General features: G+C 37.2%; 1 protein-coding gene across 1 annotated transcript in view; it reads right to left on the bottom strand.

The window, feature by feature from the left end:
- Positions 1–19,213, bottom strand: part of LOC143181057 (uncharacterized) — a 60,541-nt gene extending 41,328 nt beyond the window's left edge. The window contains exon 1 of the mRNA XM_076381247.1: positions 18,447–19,213. Coding sequence (XP_076237362.1) covers positions 18,447–19,198 — 752 coding nt within the window. The 5' untranslated portion in view covers positions 19,199–19,213. The remainder of the gene's footprint in view (positions 1–18,446) is intronic.
- Between the last annotated feature and the right edge of the window lie 307 nt (positions 19,214–19,520).

Raw genomic sequence — 19,520 nt, forward strand, 5'->3', positions numbered from 1 at the left:
CAAGACTGACTTCGACATGCGAGCGCGAGACGCTCCGCGAAAATCGCGGAGTCCCCGAAAATCCGCTACGCGGCGCTCGCTTATCATTGTCTCTCTTTGTCTAATGTACCGATTTTGCTCTCTCTCTTTGTCAGGCTCCGATACCCCCACTCGGTATCGGGCCTGAGATTCAAACAGCTGATCGTAATCGCTCACCTGTTCGAACTTCAACGGCATCGGATGAAAAACGAGTCGCAATTCGAATGTACCGAGTTTATTGTCAACGCAACTGAATTTTCTACCGAAGGCGACCTTCGGTCGGTCACAGTACGCTAACGTACTGTGATTCTCGCGGACGAAACAAAGCTTCGAAATTTAACTGTATTTTAAACAATTTACTATTACTATTTTTTATATTGTACTTTGTACGTCTTTAGTCATATTTTTTTCGAAGTCTCCTATCCTATCTATTTTTATTAGTTTTTGTTTTTTTGTTTTCTTTTTTTTTTTTTTTTTTTTTTGTTGTTTAACAGTTAGTTTATCAGTAAACAGACTGGGGTTAATTATGTTATCAATGGAAAATATTTTTTATATGGAAAAGATTTTAGCTCTTAACAGATTCAGAACAGTATCGTCACGTTGACAGCTAAAAGTTCGTCAGAGTTGATTGCTATTTAGTCAGATTAGGCTAACGTTCCCTTTCAAGTCTGCATTTTAACCTATAAAATCCACGAGTTAGCCCAAATTCTATCTGACAGTTTTGACGGCCACTCTAGAAATCCTCTACACCAATGCGTTAACACCGAGCATTGGAATCACTCACTTAACACACTAATTACTATATTCTTTGGAAATAAATCTATCCATGCCAGCCTTTTGCCGGTAAATGTTAGTCTAGTATATCCCTGATGTTTGGTAATGAGAAAGAATCTCCTGGCGATCCCTGCTGCGTCGGAATTCTTAGGGAGTACTAGCTGTGGAGCATTCCATTGAGACGTACTATGTTCTATTTCGCTTTTCTCTACCATATTTTTAACCTGTTCATCTAGTTCACGTTGGTGTGCTTCTGATAGTTTATACGGTCTAATGTTACATGTCTTCTTCTTTAAGGGTATTTTATACGTGACTGCTTTAGTTACCGTGGATTTTTTCCTTGACAAATGACAGATGACAAAATATTCTCTACATATTTCTTAAATGGAATTTTTTCCTCCGGATGAGGTGGTTTTGTTGCACTCGTAGGACAATTCTGACTATGCGTTATGTCAGCGATTCGCTCACGGGCGCGGATCATAAGTCTGTCTCGTGTTCGTCTGGAATGCTGATTTCAGGAATCTCTGATAACTCTGCTTACGATAAGTTTATCTTCTTCGGTTCCTTCATGAGATCCACGATTTTCGATATGCATCTGTTTTCACATGTAACTTCGTGGTACGAAACTTCATGTATAATCACACACTCCGACTTAACCTTGTGTGGATAGATTAATTATATAAACTAGTTCTCGGATGTACAATTCGTTTATTGAAAGAGTATTGTAGGTTTGACTCCCTAAGCTGATCTGCACTTTCTTCCACCTTTCTCTACCAAGGAAAACTCCCAAACCCTTACATTTGGTGGAAAATAGTAGTAGAGAGGGGATCTCACGGTCAACTTAACATTTTAACAAAATCTGCAAGGCACCGAAGAACCTACGGTAATAACCTCGACCGTGAATGGTCGCCAGATGTTTTATCGCTCTACGCAGGCCTTACAGGTCTATAAACTAAGAAAATACAAAGCTATTCAAAATATGTGTCTTAACAACATCTACCTTTCTTAGATTTCACGAGATATTCTCCTGAAATTGTTCCGTTAGCTAATTCCTGTTCTTCCATTATTCTTACGTTTATACTACCAATTAACATTGCTACAACTGTTGGCGCCCTTGGCGGTAAGGTTTTCATAATTCTTCGGTTAATGTTACTTCACTCGTACTATAATTTAATACTATTTTATTTTTTTAAGGAAATCTATTACTATAATTCTGTTGATTTCTTTTAATAATGTTGTGCCAGACAACGCCAGACACGCCCTAGAAAGACATGTGTTCTGTTAAGCACGTTCCGCTAAATCAACATCGACATCTTAACGTTGTTGCTAACAGAACTATGGTAATGGTAATGTGCTATGGTAATGTGCGACCTCACCAAAAAACACCGAGCAGAATTCGAGATAGGAGGTCGATGCGAGAAGGCAGATCGATGCGGCCACGGTAACCTCCTAAACTGTTCAGCTCTTTGCTCAATAAACGGAGTTTTGTTGAAATTATCCGGTGAATTTTAATCCTTTAACCGCTCACGGACCCAAAGGTCATATCCCGTCCCTAGTCCTGCGAAGCTACAATACATTAACATTCCAAGATTTCCTGCTGTAATCCTGTTACCTGCCTATCCTCAAGAACACATCTGCGGACACATTTTTTACATTAAATTATATTTCATAAATTATTGCGACAATAGGCTCACAGAATTGATCTATTTCGTTTCTGGTAGTTCCTTGTAGATGCTCTAACTTGAATGCATATAATTAAAGATTATCGAATCATTTATAATTAACGACCTAATTTGAAATATAGCCGAAAGGTGACATTACCGACAAAATTAGAGAAAACATTAATTTACGGAAATAAATTCTTCGACCTTGTATAACAAAATTATGAGCTGGTTAAAGGTTTATTCGAAAGAGTAGAGATTTATGTAATGCACTCTTTTCGTGGTTTAATGAAATTCTACTACTACCTAATAGTGTAGTGCAATGTAATGTAATGTAATAAAATGCCTACCTGTAGAGTAAGATCTGTCTTATCTTGATTCAATGAGGAATAAAACCATAAAGTGCTCCTCTCAACATTACTATTTTATAAATTATCGGTAAAACAGAGCAAAAACGTGACAAAATTACATGGGCTAATACGCACAAAGAGACATCTAGTTAGAAGAGCTGTGATGCCGAGATTTGGGTTGTGAGTTATTGAAAATTTCCCTCCTCCATTACACATACTACTGCAATTGCCCGTGTATCATTTATATTGTATGACAAGTTCCGTGAAAAGTCGTTCTGAAAGACATTCTTGAGACGAACAGTACGTGAAAACGGTGCTTTAGATAGCTTCGAGAAGTCGAGATTGAAGATCCTTATTCTCCTGTCTTTAAGACTCGGGGTTTTTTCAAAATCGCAAATATATATTTTTACTTTCCAACTCAGAAGAAGACTGCGTTAAGATTCTCGTAGATGTTTACGATATTTTAAGGAATGTGTCTAAAGACCAAACGATGACATTCTGACGTATCTCATGCCAATGCCTATTCTTTGTAATGTTACATTTACATTACAGAATGAATTGTTGAAAATGCCATCTTTGTTAAGGAATCATCAAAATTAGAAAATCGCGAACTGGTATTCCGGCGTTCTGATGTTTTAATTTCCAGAAAACCTGTATTATTTCTTTCAGCTGCAAAAGGTTTAGACTACCCTTTGCATACACTATTCCTTTTTTATTCACAATACGAACAAATCCCTTGTATTCACGTCATAAAAATGATAGTAAATGAAATCACTACTCCAGATAAATCCGTATAAAATCAACTCTGTATATTATAAAAACTTCAAAAAAGTAAAAAAGTTACGCCAAGTACATGAAAAGGTCGGTACTGTGTCACAAACGGATGTGAAATTGAAATGAGCTGCAAGTACATAAAGGTGTTTTCCAGTAATGTGTAAAGGCGACACTACGTAACGTAATGTAAGATTCGGTGCTTTCCAACTATACTTAAGATGACACAACTATGCACAGCTAAAATTCTGTGTTCAACTTGGTGTGGCCAGGCAAGGTTAAGGTATCGATGAATAAGAATTATTTAGAAATTGCAAACTAATGAAAGTGTACGCAATGTGTTAAAACTTTATTTAAATTGATGAGTTAGTTGCACGTCTGTGAAAGGCAAGTATTGATGTTGATAAATGACCTTAGAAATATTTTTAAATGCAACATAATGAAAATCTACTCGTAGTGTCAAAGTTTTAAATTCACGAATTATCTGAAAGCCTGCGAGAAAAGGTATGGTACTGATGGTCTAAGAATATATTGCCTGGCCACGCCAAGTTGAACACAGCATTTTAGCTGTGCATAGTTGTGTCATCTTAAGCGTAGTTGGAAAGCACTGAATTTTACATTACGTTACATAGCGTCGCTTTTGCACATTACTGGAAAACACCTTTATGTACTTGCAGCACATTTCGATTTCATATCTTTTTGTGACACAGTACCGACCTTTTCATATACTTGGCGTAACATTTTTACTTTTTGAAGTTTTTTGTTAGGATCTCACTTCTTTTTACAAAGATAATTTGCATAGGGAATGACCTCAGATAATTTTTATTATACTTTATACAGTAAAATATATGTGAATGTATGCATTTGTGCGTTTGCACTTTTAGACGTGTGGGTTCGAATGGGCGAAACACGCGCCCCGCGGCGCAAGATTATGTAACAGACTCGCTAGGCGTAAGCACGTACAACGACAAAATGTGAGACGTTACAATCTCGTTTATTGTATTTTGCTTATGATATTGCAAGAAGAAATACATGTTTATTTTACTTTACTTACCACAATATACAAAAGGCTTTTTACATATTTATCGTGCATTTATCTGCAGGTTAGTAATAACAACCACAATTAACACCTTTCGAAGTAAAATATGTATGCATTTTTAGCATTTCATGGCCAAGCTTGCTTTTCTACTCGTAAATCATCAACGAATATCCACGTTGTGCCCTTACCCCTTAGCATACTCGTGTTAGGGACCATCGGCAATACTTTTATCATCGTGAAAAATCGCTGCCTTAAATTTATAACAGCGTTTACCCATTTGTATTTTAGTAGTAGCTATTGCTTTGGCGAAGAACTTTTCCACTTTTGTTGTTCCACTACTATTGGGATCGAACAAAAGTAATTTTGCAATAAGAATTTGTTTGGAAGCAGTTATATTGACTTTCTTCATTATGTTTGTATTTGAACTATTACAATTATTGTAAGGATCTGTCTTTATCCATTCTGTGAAATTATGTTTTATTATGTCTTGAAATTCAAATGATTTTTTTAACATCTTGGGCAGTGCAAGGTGTACCACATAATTTATACTGATACTAGTATTTGTATAATTATATTTGTTGTAATAAACATACATTTGTATCGTAATTTTTCTTCGACTATTTATTGCATCAATATCTGAAATTTCTGTTCCATTATAGAAGAGAAATTTATGAATTAGTTAATTACAAACTGAAAGCAGTTAAAACAATGAAATGATAATTTTGGCTGCAATTTGTTAGAACATATTTTGCACAAGCACGGCACAAATTTTCAAAAACTTGTGCGAATGAAGATGCTTCTCCGTTCTATAACCTTTTACTACAGATAACCTCCCTGCCGGTGTGTCCGAAATGTCATTCGGCACTCGGCAGGTTCTTTTTCCAATGACCGCCGAGCCCTGCCGAATGATCCCGAGAGTCGACGAACGAAACATGCGTTACTTCCTTTTGGCTGAATGTGTACGTGTAACGCGTATACATATTATGTTGACGAAAATTTACCTGAAGAATAAGAATCATAAGAAAAATCAGAAGAAAAATCGTACAATTTTCGACTGATCCATGACATGATATTACGATATCTCTGTCATAGGTTGACCGATTTTATTGAATTTGGTCTTATTGAAGAGCTCAGATGCGATTTACATAAGAAAAATGCTTTTAAATTTAGAAAATATTACCCGTGTGATGAGGTATTAATGAAATAAGTTTCAGGTAAGGTTGGAATTGCCGATTCTCAAGTAAAGATACACGGCAGCTACAGTCGACATATACTGTATGCCCCACGAAATCCTGGACAGTCGATTATTTTGGTAACCTATTAAAGATACGAAAAAAGTTTTTATATGAAATTAAATGGCAAGAGGGGGCTGATTTATTGGCCGTAACAATTTTTTTTTTATCATTATTGTTTACAGAGATATGGAAGTTAAGTTTGGTTTTTTAAATGGGATTATATATTTTTTGTTTGATCAGTAGATAGTACGTTCCAAGACGAATTCAGCAAACATTAATGTATAGACCTATTTTCAAATAGTTTTTAAGATATTACGAATAAAAGTTTACTGATTTTCGGTACAAGAAAATCTGCGAGACCAGGAAGCACAGTAGGATGTCTCGACTCTCGACCACACTTGAAATGCTATGGGTTAAACCGTGTCTCTTGAAACCGATACGAAGAGACTGGGGTAGGCAGTCCTGTAGCTTTATCCGTTAGCCTTATTTCTTTATTAAAACATGGACGATATTTTTCCGCATGCCGTAAAGGTAACAGTTGTGAAAAAAACTATTGTGTAGAATTTAGGCCTGCCGTTCCTACCGCAGTCTCTTCGTATCAGTTTCAAGAGGCACGGTTTAACCCGTAGCATTTTAAGTGTAGTCGAGAGTACTGAAGATCAGTAAACTTTTACGCGTAATATCTTAAAAACTATTTGAAAAAAGGTGTATACATTAATATTTGCTGAATTCGTCTTGAAATGTACTATCTACTGATCAAACAAAAAATATATAATCCCATTTAAAAAACCAAACTTAACTTTCATATCTCTGTAAATAATAATGATAAAAAAAAAATTGTTACGGCCAATAAATCAGCCCCCTCTTGCCATTCAGTTTCATATAAAAACTTTTTTCGTATCTTTAATAGGTTACCAAATAATCGACTGTCCAGGATTTCGTGGAACATACTGTATATACAGGGTGTAACAAAAATGTCGCAGTTCCTTAAAAGGGGTGATTCAGGGGGTGATTTGAAACAACTTTTTCCTTAGCGAAAATGTAAGATGAGGCTTCGTTAACGAGTTATTAATGAAAAACACCGGCCAATGAGAGCGCGAGTTTGCCGTTCGAGCGACTGCGGTAGCGTTGGGTACGCGCTGGGCACTACGGTTGTACTCCGAACAAGAAAGTCGACATGCGTCGAAGGAAATAGCATTAGTGTGAAAATATTTGCATAACGTATAAACGAAAAAGCAATGCAACAAAAGAAATGAACGGAGAATTGGAGAATTAACGTTGAAGATAGAAACGTTGAAAGTAGTCTGCGTTAGATTTAAAAAATAATAATCATTAATGAATTAAATGCAATTCATCTGTAGTTTGTAAATCTGTGTCACTGGGTCACTGTACCGATACTGGTCATCGACCTCTGGAGTGGTTTATGGCAGGGTAGAATTTTTCCAAAGAAGCTCCTTGTACCCCCCACGTAGTTTAAGCACCTCAGACCTTCTTTGTTCGGACACTCCGAGATCATGTCTTCTTCGAAACCAAAGCAATAAAGCCATAAATTACCTAAACGCGTGCCCTAGCATAAACCATTTCGACAGTCGATGACCAGGATCGGTACAGTGACCCAGTGACACAGGTTTACAAACTACAGGTGAAGTTTGTTCTCTTCTTCCTTTATTTTTCGTTGTATTGCTTTTTCGTTTATACGTTATGCGAATAAGAGATTTACATATTCGTATTTTTACGTTGCACGTAGTTTTCCTCGATTTTAAGTAATTATTCACTTCAAGTGATAAACAAAAAAAGGACTCGGTGTTATTTATTATGTCGCTTTCAGTTTTCATACTAATGCTATTTTCTTCGATGTATGACGACTTTCTTGTTCGGAGTACAACTGTAGCATCTAGCGCGCGTACCCAACGCTACCGCGGTCGCTCGGGCGGCGAACTCGCGCTCTCATTGGCCGGTGTTTTTCGTTAATAACTCGTTAACGAAGCCTCATCTTACATTTTCGCTAAGGAAAAAGTTGTTTCAAATCACCCCCTAAATCACCCCTTTTAAGGAACTGCGACATTTTTGTTACACCCTGTATAGGGTGTACTTCTTCATGTACTTGGCGTTAAGACGCTCCCGCGTCTCAAGATAGCTCTGATATCAGCTATTATATATCTTATAGTTTATGTAGCTTAATATAAGCTCATACATATAAGCTGTGTCAATACACTTTTCCTTTTGTTCTAATATTTTTTTCTATCATTCTCACACATTGTTATGAAACAGAAAGCAGTCTCCTTCCTACTTATACAGTGGTAAAATACCTCAATTGGATCACCCAATGTCTTATAACATAGCGCCCCATCTGTTTTCGGTTTGCAGTAATTTCTTAATGTTTGTACCATGTTCTGAAGCGAAAAGTAGTTTGTACAAATCGGTGAGATAAACACAGTGGAAGAGTCCATTGACTTGGAGAATTTGATCGCTTGAGAAGGTTGTGTCTCTTTTGGAGGACCCTGAACACATGTTAAAACCTTTATAGATACAAGTCCTTCTATGGAACTCCTATTATAAACGGTTCCTGCTGTGTCGATCACTGGGTCGATCTTGAACAACTGACTGCTAGCAATCTTTTCGTTTACAGTACTGTAACGACCTAGCTCGTCATACATAGAACGTTCACAGGTAGAGCGGCTTACCTGTGAACAGAGAGTAGGATTCGTATGGCATACGGTTAACAAATGAATTTCATAGACTAAAGTTTCTCTTAAATTAGTACATAACAAAATTTATTGAAACTAAGTTCTATACAATTAATATCTAAACATAAACTGTGCGCGGTTACTTCTAACTTATGATTAATCCAGTCTTTTAAGTAAAAATAAATAGAGCAATAGTCTGATAGGCACTTCACTAAACTAAGTTTGCAATTAACACGGCTTACTTATCGACCGAATACTTCTTTTTCCGAGATCACTTAAGAGTTCAGATATATTCAGATGGCAATGATGGATTATAGTCGAGAGGGATCGAGTACAGGCCGAAGAGCTGATTAAAGCTGCATCAGTTGATAATCAAGGAGCTAACTAAAGCTGCCTCGATGTGCAGGATACAAAAAGCTGATTAAAGCTGCTTCGGCGTGGTTTAGGATCAGTGGGACTAGTTGTATTCTAGATGAGTATCAGAACCTTGAACTCTGCCTCTGAATCTCTGAATCTCGAACGAACCGATGCTGCTGGCAACGCCGTATTTATACTTCGGAATTGCTTCCTTCCTTCGGACCCAGTGATACCCCTCATCGGAGGAAAAGCGTTTCTGTCGCGCATACCTGCTTGGAAACTGTCACAAGATACTCTCTGCTAATACGTTTCGATATCTGGCGCATGAGTGTAGTAGCGCTTGCGCAGGCGCTCAGAAAAACTGGTCTTCTAATAGGTCCGTCATGTTGCCATCCTGTCGTCAACGCATGTTAAGAAACACGTCATAGGATGTTACTCGGATGAGGTCTTGATAATATACGTATGTTTGGATGAAAGAGTCCAGACGCTTAATGCATGCGTGTAGCGCGGTCCTTTGAATTAGGGAATTGAGTTAGGACAGGGTTTAGGTTAGATTTACTGCCAACTGTACAAATCTATTCTATCGCCTATTTCATTCTTAATACTATTATTACTATAATAATATTACTATAACCAAAAAATTGTTCCTGTGACTAATTTTTAGAATTTAATATGGTCGAAATCGTCGTCGGTTGTTACACTACACCTGTGTGTGTTACGTGCGTTTTTTCAAGCATTTTCGATTTTTAAAGCTTTATAAAAATTAAAACAATAGGGGATAATACAATGTATTAAGATTTTTTTTTCTATTGCTGCTCCTTAATATATCACCAAAATTCTAAAATCCATCCTCCTTAATATATCACCAAAATTATAAAATCCACCCACTTGTAGTTTATCGTACAGACATGTTAACTTTGAGCCATTATTACTACAAAACGAAAGCAGATCGGGCATTATGTTATAGGACATTTTAGGACTTCTCTGACGAGAACAGCAGTTGATTTTAATCAAACTTCGGTAGTAAGTAGTTCTCATAAAAATATTTGATACGTATTCTTTAGCTGCCATTGTGCATATTCTAGAGACGAAATCACCCCTCAAAGTTGGAGGTGTAAAACATTTCGTTGAATATTTTACAAATTATTAGAGATAGAAACTTGGTTAAACAGAAATTTTGTGTATTTTTTAACAAGAAAGTCAGCTATGAAATCAGGTCTTAGAAAAATCCATCTGTTTAAAAAATGTATTAAAAAGTAGCATGTTTTGAACTTGTAGAATTTATTGGGACTATAATATTGCTAAAGTTTTTGTAAAAGTTTATTTAAATTATCGTGCGTGACATTTTCCAATCAGTTCAATATATCTGCTTGCCTTACTATCTTAAATTAGTCTTTGTGAGTGATCCGTTTTTGCAAATAACACTGTACAACAGCCATCTGGACTTGTAACATTCACTACTCGTTTCTTATAGATTTTTACCAGCATCTAAAGACAAACGTTCACTACACGTTTGTGTAGCAGGAATCGCAAGATACCCGCTGACGTAGTTGCCAATTTTCTCGAATTGTATTTTCCCGAATTAATTATGTCTGTTTGTCGAGGAACAGGCTTTTTCGAAAAATAAATTTCTATTTCATTAGTGAGACATAAATCAAAGGGTATGATATGTTTTTCTATACTACGTAAGCTCTCATGAAAAAATTTCATGAGCTTAGGTTCGGATTGTCCTATAAAACAAATTAAAAGTACTGTAAATTGTCTATTAACATAATTAAGTAGGAATGATAATTTACTTAGAAGCAATTTTAATATAATACCGTCGTCTTGACGCCTAGTTGATGTGGCCTGCTCATTACTACTGTAATCCACATTCGTAATCTCATTCTTACTTCCTAAAAATTGAATTTCTCTCTATAATTGTTTTTTGGCTTTCAATCTTTTAGCTCCAACTGTCAGCAGTAATTACTAATCGTAATTATAAAATATTATAAAAGGTGTGAAACTGAATATGTATGTCTTAAAATTTTACAATACGTGCTGTGACGTGATACCAGTGCCAGTCACAAAGCCGTACCCTTTCTGAGGCAAGAGGGACCTTTAGAGCGCACCATCGGGAGTCTAACACGTTACTAACATCTGTTTTACGCCCAAGCGACTTCGGTTATCTCGGCGACCTAGGTGCGGCATACCAACCGCTACAGGGTCACACCGCCCGGCGAGTGAAACGATACCTAAATTGGAGGGCTGTCGTGGCCCATCGAACCGACTCAGGGAGGACGCACGACGAGAGGGCTGCACTACGGATACACAAGGACGCACCGAAGAATGGAAAGCAGCCAATGCGCGCGAGGTTGGCCACCTCGACCGGTGTTCCGGGAAGAAGTCCTCCACGGAAAGGCCATTAGGGACACTGCTACGGGAGCTATCTCGTGGGCAGACAATGACAGCGAGCCCCAGAAGTACAACATCTAATACTGCGCCTTGGATCATCGCCGCAAAAAGAGTTCCAGGGCGACTCCACAGGGTCCCTGCCAATCACCAACGGTTATTTGAACTGCGTCGATAATTATTGGTCGCGAGGTTGCGCGATAAGAGCGAGCCACTCGGAGCACGGTAAGGGAAGCATCGCGTGTGGAGATCCTGCCGCACGCAGCGATTTCGGCTTTTTTCTTGTACGGGACTCCGACTGGGTCGCAGGTGGTAAGTTTCCCCATTGTTCTCGTCAGTTGACTAGGAATACCCCAGTTGGAACGCGAGATTTCGAGGGAGCCGACACCTGGCGGTCGCGTAGCCCGTGTGGCAGGAAGAAAGCCTTCGCGAACGGGTTTCTCTGAGCCTGCGGGATCGAATGAACGGCAAGGTAGCGGCTTAACGGTGTAAGAGCGAACGGTTGTCGCGTGCGAAGATACCTTCCTCCTGCTGGTTTCGAATCATCGTAACCGCAGCCACGCGGACGGATCCCTTACATGTGCTGCAATATGTGTTTCAGCCTTGTCCCCGCCCGTAAACTTCTGTAACACGATCGCCTTAGCGAGAAGCGGATACCTCCGGGCAACCATGTATCGCGAGCCATCGCATGTACACCCCTTGCCGATTATTAATAGAGTAATTAACGAAATATTACGAACGCAATAAAGAAAGTTATACATAAGTGGAGTAGCTATCGTAGAAAAGAAACACATTAGACGAAAAAAAGGAATGGTTATATACATGGCGTCGGAAGTGGTAGATCATTTTAGAGCAATGGCGCAGGCGTAGGAAGGGCCTGTAACCTACGAGACCGATGCACGGCCGAAAGACGTAAGAGAGAAGTAGAGTCACAACCGTTGTGGCAACAAGTCAAAAACGAGGCGATAAAAATTTGGTGTAGTATTAGCATAGCTGTAAGACCTAGTCTTTAAATATAGTAGTTAAGACAACTTGGTATAACTCATTCTACGCCGTGAACTACTACACCTCCGAATTCCTGATCCTACGCATACATACACAAAGTTAAAAATAATTTAATTATATTTATTTACAGTGAAATGAATAACTGATAAAATAGCTCAGAATATGCTTTTACGTATAAAAATTAATCGAGAAACAGAAATAACATCTTATTCGATTATACAATATTTACTTGTTACGTTCCGAACAAAAATTTTTAATTTTTTCATTGCTCTGCAATAATATGCCTTGATGATACATACATGTATTGTGAGTTTATCCCTAAATCAAGTGCTGTTGCAGATTAATTACCTACAAATTAGATGGAATCGAAATCCCTTTTTCCATAGAATCGTCGTCGTAATATAAATAGCCTTACGAAAAGTCAGTCAGTCGCGTAAACTGTAGGATACAGGGTGTCCTAGAATAAGTGTAAGTCCCGAGAAGGGGTGATTCCTGGGCTAATTCTAAACAACTTTTTCCTTAGCGAAAATTTCCTCCGAGCCTTCGTTAACGAGTTATTAATGAAAAACATCGACCAATCAGAGAGGCAGAGATCATGCTCCCTAGGCATGATCCCCTAGTAATCGGGATCGGCACAGTGACCCAATGGAGCAAGTGTTCAAGCAGCAGGTGAATTCCTCTCCGAATGGGTGAGTTTTACCGATAGTAATTACTCGTATTACTAGAGTCATATTATTAATCTCAATTTATTAAAAAATTATTTGCCTTGGTCCGTCATAATTAAAAAAATAAAAATCAATGTTTCCGTACTTTTTACCGATTACAGCAACTACTACGTCCTATTTTCGTTCATTCATTATGAAATAAGTATTCTTGTACAGTTTTCAATGTTTTGATACACAGTAAAATAACGTACAATCGGTAAGAACTACGAGAACATTGCTTTTTATTTTTTTTACTATGGCATTACTTTACTAAATCGGCATTTTTTAATTCTTTTTCCTCGTTTTTTATTTATTACAACTTGGATAATTAATTTAAAAATCTGAAAAAATTCTATAATATGTCTCAATAGTTAACGTGGTCTTAATTTTTTTCATAATTTTTCATCCAATAGTTTAGGAGAAATTGAGCATTGACGTAAACATTTTTAGTTTCTTGTACAAGCCTCGAGCACGGTGAATAGCAGACGCTCCGCGTAGCTTGTGCCCTGTCGCTGGTCGGCCGAGCGCTCGCTATTCGCGCTCTCTGATTGGTCGGGGTTTTTCGTTAATAACTCGTTAACAAAGCTTCGGAAGATATTTTTGCAAAGGAAAAGGTTGTTTAGAATCACCCCAGGAATCTCCCCTCTTCGGGTCCGCCACCTTATGTGGGACACCTTGTATACACACCTCGCGCTATCTCCACTTGTACATACTCACATCGCGCTAAATTCACTTCCTATGTACTCGCGTATAAAATACGACTCGAAACACCACCGAACAATCATTATTATTAATTCACATCGTTAAATAATTATTCTTGCATATTGTTAACCATTAGGCCACATCCCGTTAGTGATTTATTTAAGAATCGATTACAAGTTATATCGATACTCGGTGTTTAAGTTACGACACGCACTACCGTGCTCAAGCCAGTTAATAGTTATCGATATCATTTCGTTTCCTTTTAATGTTCGATTATTTAATCAGTTTGAATAAATTATTAATGTTAAACAGATCCAAGTCGTAAATTTCACTCTCTTACCACACACCACAGGAACTCCCTGTACACGAAAGGAATCGCCTAATTTCCGTTTTTCTCTTTGATGTGTCCGCACGACAAGCTTATTACTGATTGAACTCTCATACCGATCCGTACAGTTTATATCTCCTTAGCGCCATTGTTTTTCACCCATGTACCTATCCTGTGCGACCTCCGCCGATCACCAGAGGTAAACCCGAGATCCAGAGCGGTGGATCTGTCGTGACCCAAACTTGTCATTAAACATGGACATTTTCAATTAACCCCATTAACGAATATCGTAACTCTTCCTGTACCCTGGCGACCCCGGATTGACCATTTCTTATCTCACTGTGCACGCTTTTTAACCTTCACACTCACGGAGATGGCCTCCCTTTTGAGGTTTATGGCGGCCTAAGGTCGACGTTTTCACATCTACCTTTGCACGCTTGGCTTGAACCACGGCTACACGCTACTGCGTAGTCAAGTGTTTCTGTCAGCGAGAATTCGTGTCTTTTTTAGGATAAACCCGCGCGTTTGAAGCTAATGCATCCGTAGGTGCATGCGTGTCGGGACATTAATTTTCACTCCAGACCCCCTCTGTGGCTCTCCTCTTGGGACCTTTATTGCCGCGTACACTCACCCCCATACAATTCCACCCTTAATCTTACACATTCGCTGGATTCAATCACCTTACAATGTATTGATCACGTCAACCCACTCGTATGAGACGCGAACGCGTTCACACATTCAGAACTCCTTGGATGATTTGGAAAGGACGTTCTTTGGCAAGTCTTTTATTCAGCTTTGACCTAAACACAATCCGCGCAACGATGTGAGTAACTCAATCACGACACACTTATACCTATCCGCAACAACAAAAACACACTTATACCTATCCATAACACTTCCACTTTTCTAAATTCGGGAGGAAGCCGCTCTCCTCTCGAAACCTGTTCCTTCCTTCTCGCCTACTGCATTGGAACATTACATCGTTATGTTGTGATGCATGTTATCGATTACTCGCTATGTGTATAAATAACAACACCGCTAATGAATACACGCAATGTTTCGCACACGTTACAAACAGTACGAGAGGTATAATGTCAGTGAATCTCGCACAGATGAAAATGTAGCAAGCAAAAATGGTTTATAAACGCCTCTCATCAATAATTACTATTTACCATATGCAAACAATTAGAGTTTCTCTAAAAAATATAGTTTAATTCAAGGATGTTACATGTATTTAATATAGAAACACATCTAGATACTAAAGGGTTTACATAGTTATCACATTAGAAAAACACGTGCGTCATTGAATGCGCGAAAGTATAGACAATGCATACGAAAAGGGGGGAGGAGTTAAGGAGGACGTATTTCACGGCAACAATGCCACCTGTCTGTTATTTTGGAATTCAAGAACCAGCTTCAATAAAAATTAGGAAAAAATAAAAGGCTATCAAGAAATCTGAATCTGGACTATTTCGAACCTATAATTTTTAATATGTTTCTTAAACATTGCTACTTTAAAATCGCATAAACATGTTTACTGCCGAATGATTCATACCTTGATTAGTGGGGATTACATTATAAAAGAGTGAAAGCAGACTACGTAGCAATTCATTCATTCATTTATTTTTCAATTTAGTTAGAGCTTCAGATCGATTCATTTATTTTTAAGTCTATCTCCTTATTTATACAATTTAAAATATTTTTACGAAGTTTGTAATAATTTTTGTAAAAGTTAAGCTAAGCGAGTAAAATAAAAGTTTTTCTTTAAAAAATCTATTTCTCTCCGCGAGAGTAACAACATATGGATTTTTTTCAAAAATTATTTACATATATCCGTAGGTAGGTTCGTCGTTCGGAAATATGAAATCGCCTTATTTAGACCATTTTGCTACGCGCAATAATTTTTGAGATATTAAGTCAAATATGTTTCCCACCAATTTTGGGGCCGGTTTTCACCCCTTCTCTACAATTCTGCCCAGTTTCATCAGAATCGGAAATTTACACTTTGCAATGTTTCCTTGTAAGTAACAAGGATCAACCTGTTCCGTTATCATACTAAAGTGAAATCATGCTTCGCAAAGAATAATGATGTCTTAGAATAGAGAAGAAGCATATTCTTTCAAGTGCATGATACAGGTCTTGCAACTTATTACGAAGATCCTTTACATTCTGGTAGTATATGAACGTGGTCAGGTCATAATGACTATACCGCCCTGAAAAATTGTTCATGAATCACTTACACACAATTATTTACTTTTATCGATACTCATGATACACCAAAATACGCCCTTTCGCAACGTTGGTTTAGACGGGACTCTGAAAATCTATTTTCTTTCGCAAATATTTCGATTTGTGCTTACATTTCTATCACCTAAATACGTTTCTGGACATATGACTTTAAATCTAATATATTGTCTTTACACAGTTGCGAAAATGTTTTATAACCTCTTGGATTTTCTTTTTCTTTCTTTTTACTAGTAGGACTAATTTTTCGGAAAGCCAACCTTAAACTCTTAAAATTGTTGTATCTGCCTCTTAGCAACTATACATTTTTAGAGAGGGTTTGAGAAAAGATGACCGAACAATGTTTGGCTCTTGAAGGATTTATGATAGAGACTCAGAGTGTGTGACTGTGGAAAAATGTGAATGAGACGAAACAATTGTGTTGGCTACGTTAGGCTTCGTAGCCATAGGGTGTCGTGTAACTGTTTCGAAGTGGAGAGAATGTTTAGAAAGGCAAGCGGCCTGACACCATACTGCTAAAGAATAAGAATATTGTACCTAAAAGATCTGACTACAGAGTAGAGAAGGCTATGCCTTTTAATAAAAGGACTGTGATGAAACCCACACCACTTACCACAGAACCGTCGATTGGAAACACATTCTAAAAGAATTGTTAAACACACTTAAATTGTATACGTTACTTCACGCACTGTCTTCTGGACACTAATAGGTTTTATTCGCTTATTTGAAATGAATTATTGGGAATAATTTCTAAAGACCCACGACTACTATATGTTGGTATGAGTTAGCGAGCGACGCGCGAACATAGAACGTAAGTGTGAGAAAAGGTGTCTCGTGAGGACGAAAAGTAAAACCACGTATGTCAGAAACGAAAAGTTTTAATTTCGTGAATTACTCCTATTATTAAGAGAAAGACTTTTTCATTTTTTGTTTGTTCGAGCAATCTTTTTATTTGCATTAAAAAGAAGAAAATATTTTGGATTGTTATGAAGAAAATATATTTTTTCCGCACCGAACACGTAGATAATTATCAAAAACATATTTTCTGTGATCATTTACTGCAGTTTTCGTTGTGATAAGTTTTTTTTATTAAAAATTTCAGTCATCGTTGCATTTCAGAAGATGTGGATTTCATATTTTGCTTTTTTTGTGTGTTAATTTCATATTGTATTATTCAAAAGTAAAAATGAATTTTCGCAAAATTCTCAGGATATGGGCACAGACTTGTGAGAGAAATAAAAAACAGTAGGTTACCAGCCACTCCCGAAGAGGTATTTCAAACAGAATTGCGGTACCAAAAATATGAACATAAAGTGAGCAATGATATTTTGTAATTTCTATTTCAGGTTTGACTTCCAGCTTAGATGGTAGTCTACCTTTCTCCTGGTCTTATTTGTGCAATCAAATTGATTGTAAACGGAAAACGGAAAATTTATTGAGGAATGTGATACTGTTTTAGAGTGATACCGAATAATCATATATTTTAGTACATAGAATGTTTTTAAATACGTAACACGTAAGTTATTTCTTTCTCTCGGAGATATCATGAAACCTGCTGCCCGGTGATGTCACGAGATAGAAAGGGAATTTTCCGAATGAAATGCAATTTTAGTAGAGATGTGTGGGTTCAGAAAAAGTCCGGCGGGCTCGGTCGGAAATCCGAGCCATACGAATGTTCAGGTAGCTTAATCGTGGCGGACAGCTTGATCGTGACGAGTAGTCCGAAATATTCAAGTCAGATCGACGAAAGCGCGGCGTCCGCGATCGGGCTCGGAGAAGTTGCTTCGATGTTTTAAATTCCGGTTCGAATATCTCAATTTAAATTCGTATGGCTCGGGTTCTCGCCCGAGCTCGCCCGACCTCGCCCGACCTCTTCCGAGCCCGATCCGACTGATGCAGTTCCCGCCATTCCGGGTACCCGCACACTTCTAAATCTTAGCAATCACTGGTTAACGGGGTAATCTCCACACTATTCGAAAAGTTTCCTTGCTACCTCATAACATCACTGGACAACAGGCTTCACACCATACCTGCTTCTCTACTGAAAAGCATATTTCCGATAATCGTTCGTGACAAAAGTAATCAATACATGCTTTCCGCAAAATTAGTTTGTGATTATTTAAGTGAAAACACGGAAAATTATAGTATTTAGTATGTATATTTTAAAACTTTGTACTTACTCAACCACTATTCCATAACGATAAGTTAGTAGTTTCATTTCTTGTTTAAGTTTATGGCTATCCATCCTTAAGCTTTTATTTTCATCTTGAAGAATTGTCTCAAATTTCACTCTTAAATATTTGTATTGTGCTGTTATTAAAAGCATGAAATGTATTGTATATAAATCCAAACTAACTTTTTTAAAAATTGCGTATAAACTTCCAATAGCCTCTAGTAGAATGCCACCAATAAAAATAGTAATCGAGAACGGTTCCTTTGATAAAGCAGCTGGAACTCGATAATCCACATAATAGAATTCATCTTTTTTGAATATTTCTATAAGCGGTAATGAAGTCCAAATAACTACAGTACTGACACTAGCAATCATATAAACTTTGAATATTTTCTTTAAGGGTTTGACTGTTAGAATTGTTATTTTTTTCAATACTTTGTCATTTGTCATAAGTGTATAATTTAACATTCTGATTATTTTCCGTATTAATGTCTTACGATTATATAAATAAGTAAGCTGCAATATAACTTCTAGGGAGACTACTATATTCACTGTACTGTCTTCCAAAGCTTTCTGCTTGGGTACGCAGAAAAGACCAATGATGCAAACGATTACATATATTAATTCTATCATCCACACAATGATAGCATAAATTTTTGAGCCGACAGGCGTCTTTATGTCTTGTTCTGTTACTGGTAGTAAATTTCCAGACATCATGTTTACAAAAACATTTAAATCATTGAGGTTTCGAAAGTCCATTTTCACTTTTAGCTTCCTTCTTGTACTACATTATTCAAACCATTGTATTTAATAGTGTAAAGTGCTTCCTTTCTATGACTTGATGTCTGAAAACCAGGAACAATATTACAGCCATATAAAGTAACGTTATATCGATTTTGCGAAATTAAATTAACGAAAACTAGAATAACTAGAAAATTAATAAAAAATAAAAGATTAATAAAGAAATAGAATAACACTACGCATACTTGTATGTAGATTGCCTTTGGCAACAAGTTCTCATGGATTATGTTTAAATAATGATGTTCAATGTAGTTGTATCTGCAAAAATATAAATATTGAA

This window comes from Calliopsis andreniformis, chromosome 6, assembly GCF_051401765.1.
Source record: "Calliopsis andreniformis isolate RMS-2024a chromosome 6, iyCalAndr_principal, whole genome shotgun sequence".
Lineage (NCBI taxonomy): Eukaryota > Metazoa > Arthropoda > Insecta > Hymenoptera > Andrenidae > Calliopsis > Calliopsis andreniformis.